The 26362-nt window shown below is 44.2% G+C and overlaps 3 protein-coding genes across 4 annotated transcripts; 1 reads left to right on the top strand and 2 right to left on the bottom strand.

Moving 5' to 3' along the window:
• Positions 1-63: 63 nt before the first annotated feature.
• Positions 64-3928, bottom strand: LOC103986584 (equilibrative nucleotide transporter 3). The gene is made up of 10 exons (XM_009404611.3): positions 3745-3928; positions 2287-2350; positions 2115-2219; positions 1734-1889; positions 1514-1657; positions 1299-1404; positions 1042-1217; positions 757-917; positions 413-671; positions 64-339 (listed from the first exon to the last, which is right to left on the bottom strand). Exons 2-10 carry the CDS (start codon positions 2326-2328, stop codon positions 232-234), a joined length of 1257 nt encoding a protein of 418 aa, XP_009402886.2. The 5' UTR covers positions 2329-2350; positions 3745-3928; the 3' UTR covers positions 64-231.
• A 3202-nt stretch (positions 3929-7130) lies between these two features.
• LOC135677934 (uncharacterized) lies at positions 7131-8408 on the top strand. The gene is made up of 3 exons (XM_065190340.1): positions 7131-7178; positions 7496-7993; positions 8178-8408. The coding sequence occupies exons 1-3, from the start codon at positions 7131-7133 to the stop codon at positions 8406-8408; spliced, it is 777 nt and encodes a 258-aa protein (XP_065046412.1).
• Positions 8409-11252: 2844 nt separating this feature from the next.
• LOC135675593 (receptor-like serine/threonine-protein kinase SD1-8) lies at positions 11253-14569 on the bottom strand. Of its 2 annotated transcripts, XM_065185892.1 has the most exons (8): positions 13215-14569; positions 12971-13111; positions 12729-12892; positions 12441-12651; positions 12120-12357; positions 11888-12038; positions 11505-11805; positions 11253-11428 (listed from the first exon to the last, which is right to left on the bottom strand). In XM_065185892.1, exons 1-8 carry the CDS (start codon positions 14494-14496, stop codon positions 11424-11426), a joined length of 2493 nt encoding a protein of 830 aa, XP_065041964.1. In that variant the 5' UTR covers positions 14497-14569; the 3' UTR covers positions 11253-11423. The 2 variants fall into 2 exon arrangements, with proteins under 2 accessions (XP_065041964.1, XP_065041963.1); XM_065185891.1 differs by having other exon boundaries at positions 11253-11805.
• Positions 14570-26362: the final 11793 nt, after the last annotated feature.

Below are 26362 nucleotides of genomic sequence, written 5' to 3'. Positions count from 1 at the left end.
AATATCTAATTTCATAGAATCAGTCCTAATAACAATGAGAATTTATGATGGCGCTGCACAAACTCAAATTAAACCCGAATTATTGATCGAGCTGCAATGACAGAAGATCTCGGATATAAATACCATAAGACAAGTAGCACAATCGTTGTACCAATAAATACACCAAAGTCCATCAGCTGTGTCTTTATTTGCACAAGTGCATCGGACATTGCCTGGTAGCCCACTGCAGGATCACCAGCCTTTACCGATCAGCCATAGCCAATCAAGCGCAACACCCGAGAATAGACCTGCTATGAGAAATGCTACCAGCAAATTCCCCAAGGCATTCTGCTCAGGTCCCTGCATCACAGAGAGAGGCCACAGAAGTTAGACTCGATGTAGAGATGTGTTGCTAAGACGATGCCCTACTTACCTTGTATCCGTTCGGTGCGTCCGTAAGAACACAAACAGTGAGATAGCCATTGGTGAGTCCTAAGACGGAGGTCAACATGATCATCCAACCTTCCGCTCCATACTTGGATGTGAAGTAAAATGCCGGAATAAATAGGAAGCGCGCCAGCGTTGCGGCCATGAGGCCTTTCCTCGATGTCAGCTTGAGGCACTTTATGAGAGGTACGTATCTACCGATGAGGTCCCATACGTTGTACATGGCGATCAGAACGAGTGCGTACCTGAAAGGAATGGAGGACGAAGTTAATGGATCGCACCAGCCAAGACTTGTTTCTATTTCATGTGGTTCATGTCGAGAACAATTACCATGATCCCAGGTTGTGGGAGCCCGTGTCCTCGGATAAGAATCCAGGGAAGATTGACAGTGTCAAGACATAGATCAAGTAGATGTCAATTGCGTAATCTATGTTTTGTGCCAACAGCTGTTTGTTGCTTAGACGCTCCAGACGTTTGGGATCCTCCTCTGTCTGCAACAAATTCAACGATTGACATCAAATGATGCTTTTTTCTTGTCTTCTTCTTCTTCTTCTTACAGAAGTAGATGATGATGATGATGATAGCATAGATGTGAGCTGCAGAGGAGAATCTTACGCCGGTGCCGGGGAGTGCTTCGATGCCAGCAGCAGCAAGGTCGGCAGCAACAGTCCGTGATCCTTCAGAAGCTGCTTTCGCTCGATAGTACTTAACGATTGGTAGTTTAGGGAAGACGAAAGCATAAAGGAAGACGCAAAGCAGCTCGAAGAACGCGGAAACTGCAAAGAACAATGCTGCAGGGAGAAGAAATAGCTTGAATTTAGATTAAATCCTTCATAAAATGGTTTGATATCACGTCACGTAATTTTACTTACTGGCTCCCTTGCGAAGACCATCTCGGGAGCCATCGAATGCTGCTTTGGTAATTAGTCTCAGTGCAGAGGTCAGGGTCCCGGATGCTGCAAGCCCAGCCATGAAAGACTTCGATGCAGCAAGAAAAGAACCTCTCATGAGTGTCGCCAATACTGTTTACATGCCTATGACGAAAGGGGAAGTCGAAAATAGCACAACCATAAGATCGGCAGCTTACTTGAATGAATTCTGGGCACATCAAAGACAAATCACCAACCATCCCTCCTTGAACATGGCCATCGGCGGTACCAAACGCTGCACTCACAATACACACACCGATAAAGGCGCCGATCCCACCTTTGCCAGACGTTGCCACATCAAGCTGTATCGTAACATGCAGAACTTTATGCGCTTGGAATATGATGTCAAAACAACAAAACGATGATGCTGATACGTACCACAACCAGCGCCAGCGAGCTTACGAAGAACAGTATATATCCAGCCAAGTTGCGGAGCCTGGTGTTGGTTTTCGCTTCATGATATGCTAGTACGGCAGTGGTTACGAGGGCAAAAGGTTGGTAGACGAGAGTGAGTACTCTCGTCGGGTGGTATTTCTGAAACATTAGAAACACTTGAGATGATCACGAGAACTAAAATATAAACTAGTATTCGAAAAATCATGTTTCTAGAGTTCATAATAAAAAGGCATAATGTTTGAATCAAAATGATTGATTTGTTCTGGTAAGGATTTTCTTCAGTGTCTTCCTACTAATTTGTGTATGAATGTTGCAGAAGAAAATGCCCAAAAAAGATGCTAAATCAAGGCAAAGAACACATACCGGAAAGAGATTGGAATAGTAATCCTCAATCGTCAGCATGCTGTTCCATGAGAACAGGGATCCATTTCCTAGAAGCCAGCTTATAAACAACGCAGTAAATTTCCCCTGTTGATGATTTCAAGAAGGTTTAGCTATTTCTTAAACGAAATGATCAACTCATAAAACGAAGGACCTGCTTTTCCATGGCTTGCCAGTTTGCGGTTCGAAAACTCATGACTGCTTCCCTCGAATGACTCCTGCCAGTGAAAAAATTGCATAGGAACACTTGAAGGAAATCTCCAAAGACACATATCGATTAAGCTACGGAAGTACAGGGAAAAACACATATATGTGATTTTAATTGCTATTGCTCCAACAGGCACAGGAAGATGATCATCGACCGAAGTGAGAAGATCCGAAAACAAACATTGCGGCGACAAAAGAATTCAAAGGATGGACCGCTCACCAAGCTCGGGAGGAAGAGAGGGAGGTGCTTGCTCACAGAAGAAACAGAGGAGCCACAAGTAGTGCAGTGGAAAGAAAAAGCGATCGGGACCTTATGAGCGAGCATGTGGTGGGAGGAAGATTCTGCAAGCAAGGATTCCAAACTGATGTGAGATTCAGAGGTAGCTTCAACGGAGGCTCGAGTGGCTTCGAAGGATTCCGGATCCAAACGGGATCAAGAAAAAGTCAAAGATGCTGCGAGAGTCATTAATACTACTGATGCGGCCGATACTAAAGTTTCGGCGTCCTTTAATGATTGATGAGAAGTCCAACAAGCTTCAGATACGGTGTCCCGCCGATAGGGGCGGCTTTGACTCGATGTGTTCCCACGGCTCGCCGGTGCGTTCCCATTGGTTAGTCGACGTTAGCTTTTGCAACAGAGTCAATGGATCAAAAACAAAGAACTCGCATTGATAATTAGATTTCCAGAGGTATGGAGGAGTGGAAAGTCATGTTTGGCATTGGATTCGAGGAGACTAAACCACATTCTGCGTCCATTTTAGTCCATTTCTTTGTGCGTTAATCCGCCGCATGCTATGATTGTTTATTCTTTCGGAGTCCACCGAACGGTTGGTGGAGAATAAAGATAGAAAAAAGAGAAAGACAGAGATGACCAAAAAAAACAAATTTGTTCTTTGGACCAAATTATTTCTTCGTACATGAATGAATATAATCTCCCTATATGTGGAAACTAACAATCAACGCAAATAATTCGAAATGGTGAATGCGATTAGCATATTTGTTGGATCATGACATTAAAAGCAGCAAATCTCGAACCGAAACACAGTAGCACGGTCTGATGCAAAACCCAGAAAGAGGAAGAAGATGGGAGTTGAAGGAGTCGGAGGAGGAGAAAGGGGCTGGAAAGAGGGGTGTGGTCGTAACAGGTGTCGAGCGCTGATGTCGCCTCTTGGGAAATTGGGTCCTCGAAAGAAGGGGAACCCTGAATTCGGAGACCCATCCCCGACGACGGGGGAAGGAACGAAACAGGTGATATTGATCTGGAAATCGTCATCGGGGAAAGGGTCTTGACGCGGTTTGCAAGCATTACTCTTCCACGACGGAGAAGACGAAGGAGAAGAAGACTATGATTAACGACGAAATAAGCATAAGATAAAAGAGATAAGAGAGGGAAGGAAATGCAAACCCGAAAGCGAGTGCGTGCGTCGGATGTTCTACTATGCGGAGATCAACGGTCACGGGGCATTCTGCTACTGCCGCTGCCGCCGCTGCTGCTGCTGCTGCTGCTGCAGGAGGGCCGATGGCGGAGGCGTAGCGTGGCACGAGTGAGACGACGCCTAATACTTAATGACGACGGCCTCTCTTCGGAGAAAGGGAGGAGTTTGGGAAAGGCTGCCTATTTTCTAAAAATGTGATGAAAAGCAAAGCAAAGATGGAAAAATACTTTTCCAAATCAAGTAGGCATAAAAAATAGTGCTGTGAACTGATTGGGATTAAATTGATTTACTTTGTTTTTTTTATCTTTTGGAATCCGAGAAACAAATAAAATGACAGAAACGAGTGGATGGCACAGCTTTAATTGCACCACTTATACCCTTCCCGTATATGGGTATTCGATTTAAGACTTGCCATTTGTAATTTGTGATTCGTGCATAGGTCCTAAGAGTATGTTTCGGAGGTAAGACAAACTAGTGTTTAAACTATCCTAAAGTGTGAAGGACACACATTCTTCCGACACGTTTTGGGATATATTTCTTTAATAAATTTTTTTATTTAAATAATTTATGGGTCTCTTTTTTCTCTTCCATCTTTGTTACTCCTACTTTCTCTTCTTCTTTAAAAGATATCGAGTGATAATACAGAAAATATTATCCTTTGGGGGTAAGTTCTCAATAATTTACTATTATCTCGGTATGTCGAATAATTATTTGCACACATACTAACTCATAACTTTGATTCTTCTCTTTCTTTCTTTCTTTGTTAAGGTCTTACAAGCACCAGAGATCTCATCCACTTAAATTAGATCAAATTTATGATATTATCTTATACCATTTGTCGGAGAGTGTTATGGTTTCAAAATTATTCTCTGAACAACTTTCTTGTATGTCTATTTAAATATATGATTTAATGATCAGATATATATTTTTTTAGTCTAAAAATAGATACAAGGTCTAATAAGAATTAAATAAAATTAATTTTTCAAGCTCTTTTTAAGAAAGGGATGACCTCTCGATCTTGCTTGGGTTGCTTAATATGAAAAAAAAGAGAAAAACCATATGCAAGTGTGTTTTTTTTTATTAATAGAAGTAATAAGATACTATTAACCCAAGATCAAACAAAATAAAAGATGAAAAAATTGAAGATGGAAGTAAAAATAAAAAATTATATTGAACTTCTCAAAGGAAAAAATATATATTTATAGGATCTTGAATCCAATGTCACCATCAAGATAAGCAAGCAATACCTCGTAGAAGCTAAACTCAATTTTGTACCTTGGAGGTTAATTATTAGGGCTCTTTTATTTTTTTATTTTATTTTTTTCTTCAATATCTAACTTTGTCCATTACAAGTTGCAAACATAAATCTCGTAGGAAGACTCTATAGTATTCTTGATAAGAAGAAAGTCGACGTATCGGTCACCCCTCCATAACTTAGGAGGAAAAGGAGGCCTAATTTTGGACTAATCGAGAGAATTAATTTAACCATTCATATATAAATTTTGTCCTTTGAGCAAGATAAAATCATATGTGAAGTTTGGCTTCGCTAAACCAAGCTCACAAAATGGCCTCTTGAACTGAAGGGGAGCTCCTAGCCAACAATCTTTTATGTAAGGTTTTATTATAAGTAATATAGTGAAGCAAGCGATTATGAACTCCAGCCAATTATATGTGGGACACCAAGTCCCTTCTCAATAAAGCCTATAAGAAAATAATATTTATTTATTATCTTTGACATAAATAAACTTTTATAGTCGGCATGGGTAATAACTCAAATAAAACGAGGAGTTAATCTATAAGATAATTATATAAAATCAATAATAATTATTCAATCATAAATACATATCTCAAACTATCGAATGTAAGTATAATCACAGCACAATGACTCGTGTTTGGTATTACCATTTGATGTCCAACCATAAGCATACCCGCTATGCTATCCTGTATTTTCCTCAAATAGTTGTCTTCACTCCCGCGTTGGCATTGATGATTAAAGGAGTCACCGGTTATCGGCGATTGGACCTTCTGGCAACACCTATTGCTCGCCCTCACTCCTCCTCCTCGCTGAAATGTCATTAATTCTAGCTATTGTTGGCGCTCTAATAACTCTGAAACTTACATAGATAGACACAGAGGCACTGCTGGGTTGGCATCCACTGTGCACGCAAGGACACGTTCGAACCCCTTATATTTGGTACGTACGAACGTACATGATGATGCTATGAGCTGCTTCTTTCAGATGCTATTTGTAAATACGGCAAAAAGACAAACTCTTGTTTTTTAAAACATAAGCCAATCTGGAAACACACAGCCTGTCTTTACCAAATTCGCTTCTCAGTTTGGCTGTACTAACATTCAGTAATCACACACAGCTGTCTATCTATGATCATACCCAATGTGTTTGTTCCCCGCTCCGCCTCTGCTCTCTGCTCTCCGCTCCCGTATTTCCGAGCTTCATCCCGCTGTCGCTGGCGGCTAGCCATTGATAAGGGTAATAATAACGATAAGACTCGGGTGACGTCAGCTGTCCCGGATGACGTCTCGTGCCTTTATTGACATTACAGTACCTGGTCAACACGGACCGGAACGCCGATCGAGGCACATTAACATTCTGCCCAGGCTCGATCCCTCACGTCATGCCAACGACGATGTCAGACGCTACCATAAGTACGATCCTACTCCCTGCGAGCAGCACATCAAACAACGGTAACCCTCACTATAAAAACCCTCGCGCTCCGGGAGGAATGGAGGGAGAGGAAGAAGGGAGACAACAGAAAGAAAGAAAAAAGAAAACCCTGCGACTATTCGCTAACTTGATCGTCGGAGGGATCGGGTCGAGCTCTCTTAACCCGACCTGTGTGCAGGTGCGAAGACGGAGGCCTCCCACAAAACGCCCAGGCGAGGAGTTCCCACCCGGAGGAAACAACGACCTCGTCCTGATCGGACCTGTCGTGGGAAACAACTTTTTTAGCCGTGGTCTCGGGGCCGACGCGGCTCGGTTCGGGGGTCCGAATGTCGGGGATCTCGCGCGGCGTCCCTCGAGGTCTCCCGACGGTCGATCACGGTGGTCCGGTCGGGACGTCACGTCAGGGGGGGGGGGGAGCTTCGCTGCAGCGCCGGGAAGAGGCGACCCCGTTCTCGCACCTGCACACAGGTCGGGCCGGGAGCTCGGCCCGACCCCTCCGACGATCAAGTCAGTGATGTAGAGGGGGTTTTGGATGAGGAAGTGCCTCTGTGTGTGTTGTGTCTGTCTCCTTTTTTCTCCCTCTTCCCTTCGTTTAGAACTCTGGGGTATTTATAGGTAAGTTTAGTGTTACCTTATGTGCTTGCCTGTAGGAGCAGGACCGTACCTCTGATGGCGATATTGCCATTGGGGTTGCATGGAGAATCGAACTGCCGCAGGGTATGGGCGAGCCTTGATCGTCGTCCTCCTCTGCCTCGACCGAGCGCACGGGGTCAGACGATGAAGTCGTTGTCTTGGAGCGGGTGACGTTGGCGCACATTGAGTCGGCGTTAATGCCCTCTTCCCCAGGCAGAGTGTCGTCCAGGCGTGGCTGACGTCGTGGCGCGTCATATCGTCATTTTTACCCTTATCAGGACCATCACAGTCGGCCATCTTAGCGATCTCAAGGGTTGTCCCGGAAGTATCCCCCACCATCCGGACCCAAACCAAATCACGTCGGCCCCGAGGCAACAGCTTAAAGTTGTTTACACCAACAGCCACCCTGCCTCAAGTACCAGCTCCCTCACGAGGACCTCGACGCACTCGTCTCCGTCACCTCCGACGAGGACATCGAGAACATGTTCGACGAGTACGATCGCCTCGCTCTCGCCGGCGTACAGGCCCCCCGCCTCCGCCTCTTCCATTTTCCCCCTCCCACCGCCGCCTTCGACTCCGTTGTCGACGTCCCGGGCTTCATTCATGACCATTGGTTCGTTGATGCCCTGAAATGCCGAGGAGACGGCGCGGCCTCCGGCTCGCCGTCCCTCGAGCGCGACCGTTCCGAGGCATCCTCCACTGTCTCCGAGGTTCCCGATAACCTCTTCGGCGTCGACGCCAACTCGGGCGACACCCCGCCCATTGAACCTAAGGTCGAACCGGTCTCTCAGCCATCGGTTCCCCCCGTCCTCGATCTCCCACCGGTCAAAACCAAGATGGACGTGGAGCAAGCCCAGAGCATCACGATCGAACCGATCGCGCAACACAAGGCAGAACTGGTGCCTCACCTGATGTTGTCCCGATGTGGTCTTATACTCCCGAGCCGGTCCCGGTCTTCTTCGTGCCGGCTTCGTTCCACGGCAGGGGCATAACGACGCAGCCGGTCCCGGTCCTGATGCCGGTCCAGTACATGCATCCGCTCGGTCCCATGCTGGCAGACAGGTGCCGATGTGGTTTCGACAGCCGTCCCCGGTCCAAGGCGCTCCGGTTTACATGGGTGGCCCTCCAATGTTACCAGGGGCCAGCGTGGGTGGTGGATACGAGCATCCGGCGGGGGTGGGGGCGGAGCCGTACGAGGCACCGGCGCGCAGCGTGCTGATTCCGGTAAATCAAGCCATTGGGGTACCTCTCGCCGGAGGAGCGGAACCGGCGGCGGAGAATCCAGAGAGGTGGTCTGGAAGAGCGCCACAGTGAACCTCGTTCAAGAAAGGTGAGTACGGTTAGTTAGGTTGTTAGAGGCATTCGGTTACTCGGTGTCTACATCGTCTTGTTGATCCGTTTTGATTGGATGTTTGTAAGTTGCCACATGATGATTAATGGTGTACAGATGTATATATATATATATATATATATACATAACAAATATGAGGAATGAAATAAGATAAATCTTTATATTTTTTTTCTTGTTTTTGTTTTCATGATAAAACTCATCTATTTATAGGGTTATAGGTGAGTTACAAAACTCAATGATTAAGGCTATATTTATATATATTTTTTTTTCTATGTAATATATCTAATTTACTAGCAATTTATTATTTTCATAACCAGATAATTTTTATCATGATGTAATCTCTTCGTTCTCACTAAATTGTAGAAATTATAATTGTTTTTACACATATGATTATGAGAAATATTTTAATCTTCTTTTTAAATTTAATTTAATTCTCTTAATACTCCTGAAACTTAATTCATTTTTATCACACATTACAATTGATGTGTTTGGAGAATATCTTTGAAGCAAATAAATCTCTGAGACTTATTTTACATAATTCATATGTTATTTTATATAAATCTCTTAAACTTGAGCTATCTTCTGTAAATGATTATTATGTAGAATAAAAAGATATTAGTAATGATGGTGGTTGATAAGGGTAAAAATGGCGATGTAACACGCCATGACGTCAGCCATGCCTAGACAACACACTGTCCGAGGAAGTCGGCATTAACACCTAACTCAGGCTTAGTTCTTCACGCCACACCAACCCCAGGTCAGACGCTATCAGCCTGCCTCCTGCAAGCAGCCACATTATGTAACATCAAAACTCATATATAAATACCCCAGAGTTCTAAACGAACAAAGGGAGAACACAAGCACAACGCACTGGGAGGCATCTCTTCCTCCAAAACCCTCTCCACATCGCTAATTTGATCGTCGGAGGGGTCGGGCCGAGCTCCCAGCCTGACCTGTGTGCAGGTCCGAGACGGTGTCGCCTCTTCCCGACGCTGCGGCGGAGCTTTCTCCCGACCCAACCCGCCGACCCGACCTCCCGACCCGAACCACTCTTCCCGACGCTGCGGAGCCTTCTGCCGACCCGACCTGCCGACCCAAACCACCATGCTCGGCCTTCGGGAGACCCCGAGGGACGGAGCCCGAGATCCCCGACATCCGGACACCTGAACCGAGTCGCGACAGCCCCGAGGCCACGGAACTCAGTTTATTTTATTCTAATTTCATTTTTTTATTAAACTTCACATCCCTATTTATAACAATCTTTGAATTATTATGATTAAATAATTTATAGATCTTCAATTTAGCATCATAAAAATGAAAATGAGTTTGGAGCTCATCCTCCAACTAGATTCTTAATTGATTAGTTACATGTGCATAATTCATGCACACAAATACCTTGAAATGTGAGATGCTTGATTTTTTTTCGATCGATACCTCTTGTGAAATCTTATTCTTCAAGCTTAAAATAGGGCGTCGATTTTATCTATTATATGTACTATAGATTTCTATTCAAGTTCACATGTAAACCATTATTCGGCTTGCATCTGAGGTGAGATTATCTATTATAAGCAACTTAGATAGTGATGTAATGAGATGTTGATGGTTAACTTACTACTTAATAATTCAACTCGATTTATGTAAAGTGTTTGGTCTCACCCAATATCCTAATCTCTCGAGATGGTGCTCGTCCCGAGGTGTTCCTTTTATACGTAGATCGATGTTACGAGTGGACTCCTAAATTTGACTCCCGATGTAAGATTAGAGAATAAAAAAATAAAAATAAAATAGTCTAACTTAGTGACCCATACTTACTCTCATCTTTTATAGTCAGTCTCGTCGAGCTGCTTCTTATTAGAAAAAGTAAATTATGTAGCAAAAACAATTTTTTATTTGAATGCCGTTGATATTTTTATTTTATTTTTCTGACATGATTATCACGTGTCGAGGATGAATTTTCCCTGTATTAGGCAGCACGCAACATGGACCGGTGATCAGAGGATGAGGAAGGTGAGTGTTGACCTTTGTGGCCTATTCTGATCTCTGCAACGCCAATAATTCACGGAACCCACCGAGGCTGCGGTCACTCTCTGGCTGGCGCTCGGAGCAGCTCCGGCAATGAGTAACATGCAGACGATTCCACATAAAGCAAGCATTCACAACCAATTATGTAGTACGAGAACAAACAAACTGATGCTTCCAACTCACCGAATTCTCCTTTCTAAAATTTACAGCCATTTTTATCCATTGCGATTCCCAATCGAAAGAGTCCAAAGAAAGCTTCCTTCTTTCCCTTTCCCCTGTGGGCCAACGGAACACGAAATGTATCCACGTGGCTTGCACTTGTGGAATTTCCACGAGATGACGACCTCCATCGGTTCGCTTTGATACATTACATACACGTTACCATATCGGTGGGTGCGCTGTGTCATCAGCGGTCCACCGGCCACGAGTTTCCTATCCGCTTCGACCAATGCGAACGAGCCGTCCGATAGCAGCCTTCCATGTAGATTCTGATGACTGCTGCGGACGACACAAACACAAACACCAAGCGGCTACAAAAAGGTTAACAGACAGATTCCAAATAAGTGAGCTTGTGGCAGCATAGAATGCATGTGACCTGTTGGCAGCTCCCAACTTTGGTTGCCAGAAACTTTTCCTTGGGCACTTGCACGGACGTGACGAAGCTTTGTTCTTTCGAGTGTCTGTGCCATCGACTCCGACAATGGCTTTCGGTCGTCACGACATTATCAATTTCCACAAGTACAGCACAGCACAGCGCAGCACAACACATTTATGCTCTGTTCATCTTAATCAAACACGATAACTATGTGTCGGTTCCAGATAAATCTTACAAACGAAGACATGTCAACTACGTACACGTCGTATCTATCTCGCTTCAGCTCCGGCTGAATCGATCGATGTTGGTGGCTCCTCCTCTCACGTTCGTGTGTCCGATACATGTTTATACGTACCGACCTTCACTCTACAACACCTTACGATTAAAAACCAACCTCCATATAATCTTAACACTATAGGTACGTTTTAGTTGATCTACCGACCTTCGAACATTGTGACCGATACGTTGTTTATGGACATCGACTCCTGCTTACTTATCGATGAATCCATTTCGATCGGGCACCTGGCGGACACAAAACCTGGGTGAGCAGGTTGCGGTAGGAGAGCACTGTCGCTCCCCAACATCAACGCCACCGAAGACATCGTCGGTCTGTCTTCTGGCATCTCTTGAACACATAAAAGCCCGATCTTTATGCACCTCAAGACTTCATCCGTGGGGAAGGACTCCCCGATCGACTCGTCCACCATTTCCAGCACTCTGTCTTCTTTCCAGAGACTCCACGTCTAAGATCAATCGCAAGTATCGATGGCATCATACCATAAAGGGAATCAATCGTATGTAAAGATTATAATTTCTTCTACTTACGTATGCCAGAAGATTTAGGTGGCGACCGGAGTAATAAACGCCGCGGTTCTTTTTGCCGCTTACGATCTCAAGCACCAGCACGCCGAAGCTGAACACGTCAGATTTCACCGAGAAGATTCCGTCCATGGCGTATTCAGGCGACATGTAACCACTGCATTCGAAGGAAGAGACTCTCAATCGATGGATATCATGCGCGCGAAACAAACGACGGAGGATGAAAGCCGATGCTTACTATGTTCCCACCACTCTCATGGTATTTACTTCCGTCTCATCCCCTCCAAATATTCTGGCCATGCCGAAGTCCGAAATCTTAGGGTTCATGTCCTTGTCGAGAAGAATGTTGCTGGCCTTGAGATCCCTGTGGATGATCCTTAGTCTGGAATCTTCATGGAGGTAGAGGAGGCCTCGGGCGATCCCCACGATGATGGTGTACCGGCTTCGCCAGTTCAATAATTCACCTTTAACTTTATCTGAGCACGAGATCAGATAGCGGTGTCACAACATCCGAATCCAAAGTCTGATCGATTGGAATGGAAAAGATGTCGAAACCCACCGAATAGGAAGGCGTCCAAGCTTCCATTGGGCATGTACTCGTAGATCAACACCCTTTCCCCTGCTTGAATGCAGCAGCCAAGAAGCCGAACGAGGTTTCGGTGTTGCAACTTAGCGATCACAGTCACCTCGTTCTTGAACTCGTCCAGGCCTTGCATCGACGTCTTGGATAGCCTCTTTATGGCCACTTCTTGTTCCTCCTCCAGTTTGCCCTGCATGCCATCACCCACATCCGGTGTTAGGACCAACCGGGTGGCGGGTTGACGGTGAAACCAAAGGTCATACATACCTTGTACACCGGACCATATCCACCCTCGCCGAGCTTGTTATGAATGGAGAAGTTGTCGGTCGCATCCGCGATCGTGCCCAAATCAAACAGTGGTAGGTCCAAGTCCTTGCCTTCTGCTCCGTCGTCGATATGGTGCCCCGACAGTGATTTGGTACCGGACGTAGCTGTTTGCGAGATACGTCACGTAAAAGATCGGTTCCCGATCAGTAGTAACACGACAAACGAAGAAGCAAATACTGTACCTCCCCTCATCATTATCATCTTCTTCCTCCCAACGCAGCAAGCCACACAAGCTGCGAGTAGAAACGCCGGAGCAAGGACGGCGACGACGATCACGAACACGCGAGTCCGGTGAGAATGTTTTGTTTCCGAGTCCGATTGATCTGTGGGAAGACGGACAAAAATAAGATTTCCTTTTGGACCAGAATGACAGATCTTGCGAGACCCATCACGACTCTCAAGCATGTAGCTCGGAAGGGGACGTACCTAAATCGGCGGCTGCTACCCTGACATAGAGATCCTGTCCGCCACTGACATACACCCTGAGATCGGTGAGATGGGTCGTCCACATGATGCAGCCATTCCAAATCCCGCTGGAGTTGAAGCTGGCAGAGGCATAGCCTGTGCACGAGCAATTCCTCGAACACGCATCCCTGCACTGTTGCAGGTTCAGGCTCCTGTTGACCACTGCTCTCGACGTGTCCGGGAGCTTGGCGTTGCTCAGCTGGTTGAACCCATCGGTCCCGTTCCGGCAGTCCAATGCTGTCTCCCTCACGCAGCCGTCCGATCCGTCCCTGAGATCCCAGTTGGTGGGGTTCTTGGGTCGGAAACCATGGAGGCACTCGCATATGGGCGAGTTATTGGAATCGCAGACGCCGTTGGGACCACACGGCGAAACATAGTCGCATTGGTCCCTGGGCGCGAACCAGAACACGCTCCATAGCTTGCTGTGTTCGATCCAAACCAGCCGCTGCAGGATTCCCGACGGCAACACCGTCAACCTTGAGATGATGGAGTCGTCGTGCACGAAGAAGGAGTAGAAGACCTCGTCGGGTCTGATGATGAACTCGAAGGAGAACTGGCTGTAGGTCTTCATATCCGGGATGCCGCTGAACTGGATCCCGTTCCACGACCCCGCCCGCCACTGCTTGCTATCTCTGGACCATAGGAATCCTTGCGGATCGCCGTCCACGTCCACGCCCATGGTGTAGTTGCCGATTGCAGGATCGCTGAGGCTCGCCCAGGAGGTGAGGTTGCGGTTGAGCCCGCTGGTGAGATTCCAACCCAGTTTCATGATCGGGAGGAGCGTGTCGGTGGGGAAGTCGAAGCCCTGCCATGCAAAGCTGTTGGGGTCTTTGCTGCTGCTGCCGGACTCCATAACGACGAGGTTACCGTCGTCGAGGAGCTGCGCCACGGGGTTGGCGAGGGCGGGCGAGCCGGAGGACCAGACGACGGTGGAGTTGTCGGTAACGAAGAGTGTTCCGTTGGCGGCCAAGGAAAGGCTCCCGGTTCGACCGGCCACCGGGCGCTGGCGGTTGGCGACCCATATGACGGTTTGCAGTGAGACCTTGTGGAACCATATGCCGACGTAGCGGTTGTCGGAGCCGACGGGGCTGAAGAAGCCCAGCTCGAAGGCACCGCCGGCCGAGATCAGGGTCGTGCCGTCGTCGAGGATGGGTCTGTGGGGAGTCAAGACGTCACCACCGGTGGCAATGGAAGAAGAGAAGAGAGTGACCGCGAGGAGGCAGAGAAGGATGGAAGCTCTCATGATTCGGTGGCCTCAGAAACCCAAGTGTGGGATGGGATGAGATGGGCTTCACGGGGAAGATGTGCTCTACCCTTTTCTCTACCCCTCAAACCGTAGTAACAAAACCTCAATCATTGATACCTGATGCTGCACGTGCCGCTCATCCGCTGCGGGGGCCACCGCCACATGTCCTCGAGTACCCTATCGCTCCACCGTCAACATCGTGGGCGAAGGAGACGGACGGGCCAAAAAAAACAATTCGAAGCAGACATAGTTTGGGGGGTCGGCGGTGGCTTTAACGGTAGGATGGGTTTGGGCAGGTAGAAAAGAAGGGAATAGATGCAGCCCACGTGGAATGTTCTTGGAATCAAACACTCGATTAACTGATGGGAGGGGGGGAATAATTCTTGCTTTGGAGCTAAGCACCGTCATTAGCGGTAGCTTTAAGACTGGCAGGCAACAAAAATGGCACCTTCTCGCTGCTGCTGTTGCTGCTGCTGCTGCTGCTGCTGCTGCGTACACACACCAACCGCAACAGAAACGGAAGGAATGAATTCGACGGGCACTAATTTGATCCACGTGATATCGGAGTGCAATATCATTACTTGCTCCCTCTGGACGCATCTGAATGTGGCCTCTAACCATCAACTCACCCGCCAATAAAGTCTCACTCGTCCCTTCGGCGCATCAATCGACGTTCAATGTTTCATTCAAACCAATTTAAACTCGTAATATAGTATAATGAAAGTTTAACCTTACACATTAATTAATACTCATAAATATGATATATTTTTTTATTAAAAAATAAAAAAAATAATAAAGATGAGATTCCAACCTATAACCTTAGATTATACTATCAATATTTTTATCGATCAAATTGATTGATGCCTTCTAGATTGTTTATTCTTTTTTTTATATAAATAATTATTTCGACTGGCTTAAGTTAGATTAAGATAGTTGTTTAATTAGGTGGTGAACTGTATGAACATTAAAAAAAATTCCATGTACGATTAGGTACAAGAATACTTGGGTCATTGGTTGGTCTGGTAGACGAATATAATGAAAATTAGATTATATTGTTGTCATTCTTTAATTAAAAAAATATTCATTATTTAAGTCAAAGCCCTTAATAATCAATGTTTGAGGTTAGAGTTATATATATATATATATATATATATATTTATATTTAAGGAGTACATTGTGATTAAGTGGTTCAAAATAATATCTCTATCAGCACGTTTTAATTCGATACCACACAGAAGAACTTGATAAAATGATTTACACGTCTATTAAAAAGTTTAATTATAAAAAGATCAAAATTAATGAGATACTCGATTTGATTTCTTAAGTTAGAATTAATATGAAAAGTGAAGCCATAATAACAAACAGTACCAAAATTTTATATTAATAAATTTTAAATAATTTATGCTAAAAAATATTTCATAATATAGATAGAATATTTCCTTTCCCTAAAATTAATATAAATATGCATTAATTTTATAATTTTTTTACAGAAAAAAAAAAAATATATATATATATAGGAAGAAACCTTGAAAAAATTATAAATACGACCTAAAATTGATTCAGAGTCAGATGTTGACATGTAATACTATGTTTGAATATCCACGTAATTGATTAACTATTTGATGTTTGCATTTGTTTTTTATAAGAAATATATTTCCAACATGCAAATGTCACCTCATCACCACTTGCATTTCCAATCGAAAGATAGATACATCCAACAACTAAAGAATATGATGGTACATGTAACTTAGCTTCGGAATACGATTCCTTATCTCACCGTAAAAAACATAAAAGAAAGAAGAAAATAGCAATCGAAGAGGTGGCGTTGTGATATCGCTCTCCGCCATAAGCATAACGTGCGATACGATGACGGGTCCAAGTCAAATTTACATGTGAGAGGTGATCGTTGGCGCAGGCGACCGGAAATCGAAGGCGGCATTACTGGTGCAGGAGGACAACGTGCGAGAAGACAGTGGCATTGCTTTGACTCCCAAGAAGAGACTCTTCGCCCGATTCACCACACGAACATGCTTCGGTTTGTTGGATTGTCACGAGAAGCTCATCGGTCTATTGTTTCTTATGTCTTTCTTTGAGTTGCGTGGTCAAACTAGAGAGAGAGAGAGAGAGAGAGAGAGAGAGAAGACGTTGGATTATCGCCACAAATGATCCGAAATGTGACCATAGTTCAAGATAAGTTCGAAATAATTCTTTTAATCTGATTTTATTGCATACACATTAATGTTTGGTTTGCTTTCCATTCCATTCATTGTTGGAAATATTTGTTTGTGGAAAATGAAAAGAGATAGATTGTGAGTATTTAATGATTGAAAGAATCGAATTATAGATACTATATTTTGATCTAAATGTTTTAGTTTTTTAGATGGTATGAAAGCAAGACTGTCAAAATTTGATCTTAAAAAAAAAAGAGAGCAAATCAAAATACCATTTGATTGAATGAACGATAGAACGACCCATAACGGAAAAAAAAAAAAAAAAAAAACTGAGTAAGGCAACCAATATGTCAAAAATATTTATCTGTACAAGATGAAAATAGATAGATTAATAGAATAATCTAATATTTCCGAGGGCCGAAAAAAAGTTCAGATTAAACCCATAACTTAAATATTTTGGTTGAATTAGTGTGTGACTCCAAATATGTTAACATAGATCGATTTGATTTAAAATCATCAATACGTGATTTGTGATACCCTTGCTCGACACGATAATGTGGAGCTTCAAAATCGATGTGACTGACCACATCAGTGCGATGCCTCAGATTCAGACAACATGACCATCCTCTTGAGCTATACAAGGTCGTGCAAGCGGTACGAAACTATCCCGGAAAGTTTGAAACGGTACCATCGGGTATGAAGCCGCCCCGGAAAGCTTAGGACGACACCATCAGCATCGATCCGTATAGATTGACTAACGTCCGCATGAAGGATATGGGCTGACTGCTTAAAGGGTCGACGTTTATTAATAAGCTAGGTACGATCGACTCCCGTGTGCATATATAAAAACTCGTCACCTGGCCAGCACCAAGGGGTAACTTTCAAACACTCAACTCTTTATTATTCTACTCGATTCTAACTTAAATTTCGAAAGAGTCGAGTCAGGAAATTCTCTTCTTGACCTCGACCTGTGCATAGTCATTAGCCATGAAGAAGCGAGCAATAAGACTCATAACTCAACCCGACCCGACATGCACTTTCGTTTCCCAAGTCTCCACACCTTACACATTCGGGATCAGACCGAGCCATTTTAACCCATGAGTCACGACGTAAAGGTTCACCAATACTTTTATTTTGAATATTTTGACTTAAAATTTTATTCATTTTTAAATTCAAAAGATTAAGCGTCTCGATTATGAGCCAAATTATACATATAATGTGACTCATCGTATGTAATGTTTCACAAGGTAAAACTTTTTATTCCTCTTTTAAGATTAATTTATCATATATGAATATTCTCTTAACCACTAGTGAGTGGCCTCCATGACTCTCTCTCTCTCTAGGACAAATTCTAGCGCTGTCACCTCCTGTTCATTCAACTGCTTCTTCTTCGTCCTCCTCACAATAAAGATGCATATATTAGTCACATCACCAACAAGTTTACTGTCCCAACATATTTCCTCCATCGCTCTCCACGACAGTGATACACTTATTTGAGATCTATGTTTAGAGATTCCTTTGGACAAATGAATGACATTCGAATACGCCGTGGGTCTACCATTGCTTTGCTATTCGATTGAAAAAGTTCCGAAAGATTACAATACCTTTGTGTATTTTTGAAGGGTACCCCACCATTGCATTGTTTGCATAGAATTAAATCAAATAAAACAACCTCCTTTACAACTCATGCCGCGACGAACTGTACGAGAATAGGACGAGGTTCCACCCTAAATGACATATTTTTTTTTTTAGGTTGAATTTTATACCTTTACCATCGATGCATGATAGAAATGTTGTTTTTGAATTAGGCTCAATAATAATAATAATAATAATTATTATTATTATTAATCCACCTTTGATCTCGATAATTATTATCATCGATGCATGATAGAAATTTTGTCCGATAAAAAAGAGATAAAATGTTTGATCTCGATAACTACGTCCATTTTTATTTTTTATAATCAACCCACCTTTGATCCTTATGATTAAGAAAATATTTCGAATGACTATTAGATAGTCAAATAATAATTTTTTATGTACGAATTTTGCTAGTATATTTGTTAATGACATGACTATCAAATGTTGAGCTTCTACAAATCAGGACAAATATTCACTATATCAATGATTATGTCATTCCAAATAATATTATCGTTAGCATTTTAAAGATCAAAGTAAGTCAGAAACTAATCATTTTTCATAAGCAATAGGATAAATATTCTCTATATCAGTGATTGTCCTATTCCAAATAACATTATCGTTACCATTTTAAAAATCAAAGTAAGTCATAAATTAATCATTTTTCATGAGCAATAGAGACGAATATTCTCTATATCAATGATTGTGCCATTCCAAATAACATTATCGTTAGCATTTTAAAGATCAAAGTAATTTCGCTGTCCACTTAAAAAGCTGAATTCATCTTTTTTTTTTTTTTAAGGCGAGTCAGAAATTAATCATTTTTCATGAGCAATAGAAAAAATATAAAGATTTTAGGACTGCACCAACTAAAATATTTCACATATATATATATATATATTCAAATAGGGTCTTCTCTTGTGTTGGATGCCAAAGGATGAGTGACAACATTTGAACTCATGATTACAATATTATCTGTTTTTTTTTTGAGAAAAAATTAGGATAACACAATATTGCATTCCTCAGAAAAGAAAAGGTAAAGGATTGCATTTGCAACATCTTTGGCATAATATTAAACAATTGAATGCAGAGATTTGGCTTGCTTTACAAATCAATCATCTAAAAAAATTACTGGCAGCTGATGCGGATGGCATTCGTGTCCGGAGTTACTTCGACATAAGCTTTCCTCGTTGGACTGTTGCGTGTGTAAATGGATCACCCCATTGTCAAAAAAGCAGTATTATCTCTTCTTCGACTTGTCGTCTCTTATTTTGCTCTCCTTTTCGTTATTCTTTCTTTCGTTTTCGTCTCTTGATTCGACTCTTTCAATCTTCTCCTCTATTTATTTCATTTTAGTGTCTCTTTTTAACTTCCCTAAAGATTCTCCTCTTTCTAATTCTTTATTTCATTTTAATTGTCTCTTTTGGAACTTTAGATAAAGAAAGGTTGGATCTTTCTGAGCTTTTCTACCGGCATCCATGATGACTTCCATCAATATTTTTTGGGTGAGCTTATCGAACAGTTTCAGAAATGACTTTCTTTCTATTTAAATCATTGTTTAGCCTCGGTGAAGGTTGTCGTTTTTGTTGGCTGATCGCTTTGACCGAAGATTCTTTCTTTTTCTGAATTGCAATTGGTATTACAGATTTGATGATTTCAAGTTCGATTAGTAAATGATACGATAGCCGTCGGTGCTTTCTAATGTTATTAGTTAATGCCACCGAATGAATAGTTTATCTATCCACTCTCGGAACGAAGAGAGAGCTCTCTCCTCTCTTATAATATTTCGGATATTATTGTTGGAGATAGAAGAGCAAAGAAACGATAAAAACTGAAAGCTATGATGCAATTAAAAAGAATCATTTTCATCAAGAAAATCGATGTAGTATTTAAACAAAAGAAAAAAATAAGTTATACTTGCTTCATGAACTATGGTACTATTTATAAAACCTAACGGTAATTATCTCACTTTATCGTATCACATATGATTGAGTTAGATATAGGAACTATCCTGTAACTTCTAGATCACGAGTCACTTCTTAAAACATGTCTATAACTATCTATAACATTATAACTACATAGATAATTACTATGAATCAATTCTCACTAATTATATCATTCGTAATTTCTCCTATATTACTCAGAATCTATAAAATCCACCCCTTACTTATGGCTACAAAAGTAATGTTCGACCTACGAACATGAAATATCAAAACTGTGTTGACCTCCGAAGCCATCCTTTATCCTTTGGATTTCAAGTACCGAAGAAGAGGCCACGAAATAACAAGGAATCCATTGACCATTTTCACTCGATCTTTGGAGTTGGAGTGCATGCACAAGTTGGTAGAATTCCTGCCTTTGCCATGGTCGAGAGCCGTTAATCACATAGCACACCTTGCAGATCCCAAGGCCAACGATCCTTGCTGCCCATTCTTCAGCGCAAGAAACCGGAAACCTCATCATAAGATCTATCACATTCAAGTACGAAGCATCCCCGGCATTCCAAGTTGCCAACTGTTTGATCATTAGCAGCAGCCATCTTGCAGATCCATTAACTATGCTATGGAGTGCGTTGAAAAGGCATTACAACACATGCACGAAGAGGCCCGGGCCCAATTGATGCATGTCCAAGTACCTTAATTTTGATCTCTTTCTTTCCTGTGATAATATAATATAGCCTAATTACTGTCAACAGTAGAGCATTTCGCTTCAAAGATTGTTAACCTATGTATTAGCATCCCACAAAAACTATCTTGTAGAACTAATAGGTAGGTTGCGGCTAGCGTAAACGTCGATTCTCTCATCATCTTGTGATCCATCTGATGAAAGAGATGAAACTATGGCCGTAAACAGTGCAATTGCTTGTGCGCGTGAGTGCGGTTGAGTTCCAGACGACAGTTCTCCGTTGACTTCCTTGTGAGGGTCAGAGATGCCACTATTGATCTCTCTCGAATGACGAGTCATGGGGGGGTCGTCGAAGACAGTCCTCTCCTCAAAAAGAGGGTCGGCTCAAGTCGTGGACAAAAGAGAACGAAGCCAAAGTGCAAAGATGACACACAGCTCAGCGAATGAGATCTTGTTGCATGAGCAGAACGATCTCATCTCCTTTCTCCACTCACCCCCAAGTCAAAATTGATCCAAAAGCACAATCTACGGCGCCAGCCCGTTTGGTCCACTCCTTTTCCTCCTCCTCCTCCTACCTCTGTCGATCTTAAAGCAAGCTCACACCACTGTCGATCTATGTACACAACTCTGCTGCGCCAAGTCTTGCATGCATGTGCTGTGCTGGTCACATTAATGTCTTTTGTCGGATGTGCTCCCGCCCGCAAAACCCGAAGAGGAGCTCTGCTTGGGGACAGCCAAACCCACCTTTGGATTGACTTGGTAACTCTTCCTTCGGTCTCTCCTCCTGTACTGCTTTGACTACGGCATACCACGTATTAGCCATGGGATTGGGGTATAGGGTTGAAGAGAGGGGGAGGGGAGGGATGGATTCCGTGTAGCTCGTTGACATCGCCTTCGAGTCTTGTCATCACTACTACTCCTACAGTCAATTGCGGATCAACCTTATCCGACTCCTTCACCCTGCACAATCGATGCTCCCGGTGTGGTGCAACTGGTAACTCCCCATGCGTTGAAGACGCCAAGATGGCTTCCAATGCCCACCTCGCCAAGTGTGGCGATTGATTCCTCGTGGGTACCAGCGTTTGAATTTTGTGGTGATGCTAATCTGACGATTGATGTGGACGGCTACAGAGTCAAAACATCTGCTTTTTCAACGGCGGAGGGGAAGACATGTTTTCATCTCTTCTGCTACTGCAGAAGAAACTATGCAACCTGATCGTACCATGAATTGTCCGGCCACATGTTTGAATGGACGGGCAAGAATCAAAAGGTAATAGATAACTGGGTATCATTGGATGGCAACAGTGAGTGGATTGGATGTGATATCATGATCACGATAATGCTCCTCGAGTCTCCGAGGGCCGAGTTTAAGTGACTCCTTGGGAAGATTTAGGTGTGTATCGTGATGATGGCAAGAGCTAGAAGCCATCGCAACTGTCACGTCTACCTACTATGAGCATTTTGCTTGCTCATCGAGCAAAACGAAGTGACAAACAAAAGAACAAACATGGAGTACGAAAGAAAAACACAGGTCAACGATATAACTAAGAGGCTGGGTGGGGGGGGCGGCACTCGTGCTTCCAGTTCTCCGTGGCAAGCGTCGTCTCATGTCTCACACGCCATGTGTTTCCATATATCCAAGCCTCGAGCGAACGGTGGTTTGGATGTCAACCGCAGTTGAAAGGATTCTGCTCTGTGCCACACCATTAGGACATTAATTGTGGGCTTTTCGATGCCAAAAGGCTCATCCATTAAATCGTGTCATGTACGGCGCCCATCAGCACAGGTTCGTCCCTCTTGAGGATCCCGCGTTGCGTTGAGGACCCACTGTGCTCTGTTTCTATCTACTCTTGCGAATTACCGCAACTCAATGTTGTTTATGACTTTGCTCCTCTGCAATACCCACCCTTGTCGGAAGACGAAACAAGAAAGCTCGATACGTGAAAACAGTGCCAGGTTCTACACAGTGAGGAGACGACCGAGAGGTGCTAATTAGTAGTGGTGCTTATGTCAAACAATTTGCCCGACAGTAGTGTCGAAACAGTGAGTAGATAAAAGACACCACCACCGCACCTTGGATCGCAATCGAGAGGAAAAGAAAAGAGAGAGGTGATGAAACCCTTTATGGAGCATTGGGATCAAATCGCTGGCCGACGGAAGAATAAGAATTAACAGAAGAAGGTGGAGAAGATCACAAAGGGCACGTTCAGAGGCCGTGATCGCAGATGCCTGCCTTTATGAAAGAAAGCTACGGAAAGGGACCTCCAGAACACTACAACAAATTGGCGTCGATCGAGTTACAACCATCACATCCATGTACATGCTGATGAGGAGGGAGGTGCTGCAGCCCTGACACACTTCGGAAAGATCGGATCTGTGTCTCAACTTTTAGGCCTGCCAAGTGAATGCCTGGGACGACAGAGACCGTCGAAGTGAGTGTGGAGCCTGCGATGGCTACGCTCGAGAAGCATGCAGAGTCATGCTGAAAGGAGCAAGACGAGTACAATCCCGACATGTCGTTACACGTACGCGTTTGCAGATTTTGAGTCCACACGTTGCTCCTTGATACCCGAGTGCCCGGCCAAACTTACAACTGTTTTCGTGCGGATAGATGCCTGTGTGTTGCTGGAGAGGAATAGAACCGATCGTTTGGTCAACACCATATCCCACAGCTTGTTTCTTGGGGGAAATCGTGCACATTGCGAAGCCAGAGTTCATGGAATCTGCTGGCTAACAATAAAAGAAAGAGATGCCTTGGCCGAATCAGTATGCTGAGCTTTGACCGGTGTTGGATCTCCGGTGACGAACTCACCACGAATTCCGCGAGGAAATGGAGGGTGATATGAGGAATTAGACGGCAGGAACAGCACACACTAGACAGCAACATATGGATCGTTCTTTATGCATCGCGAGGTCACCTCCACGAGTAGTACTCCCACATCGACAGGACGTACTTCCTATTGGAAGAATAGGGGACAGGATATTTCCCGAGTAATCAGTGCCAGCTGTGAGATCCCTGCTCCAAGGAACTCAATCAATGATCTCCACTCGACCGGACCTGTAAGCTTTCTTTCTTATACACGACGAAGAACAACATAGCAATGAAGATCTGGAGTCTCGTTCGCTGGTATTGAAGCTTCCAATCAAAACCCTAATCGTGTTATCTTAAGATTTCCGGCTTGCGTCTTCGAATAATAATAGATCAAATTAGTAATTTTATATTGGCTCCTTCCGATCCTAAGAGTTAAGATCCCATGCACAGGACTGCAGGAATAATGAGAGCTGCGTCTTCGTCGAGATGTGTGCAAACCCACATGAAAGGTGGAAAACGGCAGTCGGTAGTGGTCAAGGCTAAAGGGGAGGCGGTGTGGGGCTGACCGCCTAATGCTTCGTGTACAGCTACGAGAGATGGGATATGATGGGAGACAAGGGACAGGACCAGGGTTTTGAGGAGGCCTCCTCCTGGCGCACGGTTCCTCTTTCACCTCTCCTCCCCGGATCCAGTTGATAAAGCGAGTTCAACTCTCCACGCTCCACCTGATCAACGGTCAACCCCTTCTTGTCTGTGTGACTTGTTCTCCCATCATTCGCCCGCCGCACACTCTCCTACGCATTCCACGAAGGAGAGGGGGAGAGCCAGCGGCAAGCACTAAACCTACTTTTCCCTGCTTTAAAGCTAAGAACCGCAGTTAATTACATCCTAAATCTAGATCCGTGTGACCCTTGGATCGGTGTATGCATTATTCTGCTGGGATAAGGAGGACAGGAACGAGGGCGAGCTAATCTTTCTTGTACGAACTCTACTCATTTACTTGCTAGATAATTGGCTGACGGTGGCCGCAATCAATGAGCGCTTAGCTTAGCACTCACACGAGCATCGGCCAAGGTGGAGCAGCGTGAGGAAAGCCATCACGTACGAGCAGAGGACAACCAAGCTGCTGCATTATCCAGCTGCGACTTTTGACATCACCAGCGATCGTGCATGCATGGCTTGCCCAACCACGAGAAAGACGAAGGAAGGTCATCGTAGGAAAGACGCATAGAGCAACCAGGAAGGAAATCTAGCTCAGGAATCATATCAACTGGGAGATGCTGACTCATGAGTGGGCTGATCCATATCAATCCTGCTTTCTTTTCGGATGCGTTTTTTTGCCGTGCATGGTGGTGTGGGCACTGGCACTGGCGAGCTTCGTCGTCACGTTGCTGCTACGTACATGTCCTATATCCGATTCCATTCATTGTTGGCAGTGGGCAAGCAGCTTTTGATTGATAGCTCCGTAGATCGACAACTCTAGCCAGTCGTCTCCTTTCCAAGCTCGGTGTGCATCAAAAGCTTCCACTTTCTCGGTCTGGGACATCACACGGAAAGCTTTCTTGGATGAGGATCATGTCTCCAGCAGAAACTTGGTGCTATTTTGTCTTTACAAGAGGGGAGGGAGGGGGGGGGGGGGAGGGAGAAAAAGTTTCTGCTACCGCATCGAGTGGTGGATGACATGCCCGTCATGTTGCCTACTCAAAAGTCCAAATGTGAAATGATCGGGTCCGACATCAACTTTTCCTCGGCATCCATCCATGCTCGGAGTTGCAGTCGATCGATCATGAATTCATCACGCACCACACCATCAGCACCGAAAGCTCACATCGGAAGCTCACCAAATAGGATTTAGTCTCGTAGTTGACGGGGACAAATTAAATCAGATGAGCATGAAGCGATCGATGGAAAGGGCAAAAGAGGGAATGGGTGGAGAGTGGACCGCTCGGCCACATCCATCATAAGGTACACAAAAGGGGCAGACACCCATTCCTATCAACCTTTTTGCCACGCTAGTGGTAACAAATGAGGACTCCAATTGTTGTGAGCTCCAAAGACTGACTGACTCCCCTCGGATCCCATCGGCTTTAACCCCTTGTGCATGTAATAGTCTCGGTCAGGACTCAGGACCACCGTGTTAATTTGGCCCCCTCCCCTCCCCTCCCCTCGTTAACTTGCTCCCGATTTCACACTCCAATCATTCACTACTCCTACCATCTCATCCCCATTGGCCACATATAATTGAAGCCACTGTGGATTTATTTTTGTTGCGATCAACGAACGAATCAATTCTTCTGTTAATATTATTTCGTTTCTAGTTTTGGTTCCTACAAGGAGATATAAAAAGACGCATCGATATCGACCTCACACACCCCCAACGAAATGCAAATGGGCAACCACACTGCTCTCCTCGTGGGTCAGCGGCACATGAAGTGCCTACACTAATATGGGTGCACACCGCTGCGTTGCTTTGACGGAACTGCTGTTGCTTTATGTCGCCATGAAAAGCTTTGCTTTCTCGCGGAAGCTACAGACGCAATGAATTATTTCCTGCTTCTTTTGGTTTCTTCTTTACGATCACTGATCTAAGCTTTACCCCTCTTATAATCATCATGATTAA

This window comes from Musa acuminata, chromosome BXJ1-6 (genome assembly GCF_036884655.1).
Source record: "Musa acuminata AAA Group cultivar baxijiao chromosome BXJ1-6, Cavendish_Baxijiao_AAA, whole genome shotgun sequence".
NCBI lineage: Eukaryota > Viridiplantae > Streptophyta > Magnoliopsida > Zingiberales > Musaceae > Musa > Musa acuminata.
The sequence above is the reverse complement of the archived record's forward strand: the minus strand, read 5'-3'. Positions and strand labels throughout refer to the sequence as shown.

Bases quoted from the DNA above. Each gene is read 5' to 3' on its own strand.
- LOC103986584 (XM_009404611.3), bottom strand. From the start codon at position 2,328: ATGAGTTTTCGAACCGCAAACTGGCAAGCCATGGAAAAGCAG. The intron at 1,658-1,733 runs GTACGTATCAGC...GTTACGATACAG, and splicing joins GCTCGCTGGCGCTGGTTGTG to CTTGATGTGGCAACGTCTGG. The intron at 1,218-1,298 runs GTAAGTAAAATT...TTCTCCCTGCAG, and splicing joins TGGTCTTCGCAAGGGAGCCA to CATTGTTCTTTGCAGTTTCC.
- LOC135677934 (XM_065190340.1), top strand. From the start codon at position 7,131: ATGGCGATATTGCCATTGGGGTTGCATGGAGAATCGAACTGCCGCAGG. The intron at 7,179-7,495 runs GTATGGGCGAGC...TTACACCAACAG, and splicing joins GAGAATCGAACTGCCGCAGG to CCACCCTGCCTCAAGTACCA. The intron at 7,994-8,177 runs GTGCCTCACCTG...TGGTTTCGACAG, and splicing joins CGCAACACAAGGCAGAACTG to CCGTCCCCGGTCCAAGGCGC.
- LOC135675593 (XM_065185891.1), bottom strand. From the start codon at position 14,496: ATGAGAGCTTCCATCCTTCTCTGCCTCCTCGCGGTCACTCTCTTCTCT. The intron at 12,652-12,728 runs GTATGTATGACC...GATGGCATGCAG, and splicing joins GATATGGTCCGGTGTACAAG to GGCAAACTGGAGGAGGAACA. The intron at 12,039-12,119 runs GTAAGCATCGGC...CTTCGAATGCAG, and splicing joins ATGAGAGTGGTGGGAACATA to TGGTTACATGTCGCCTGAAT.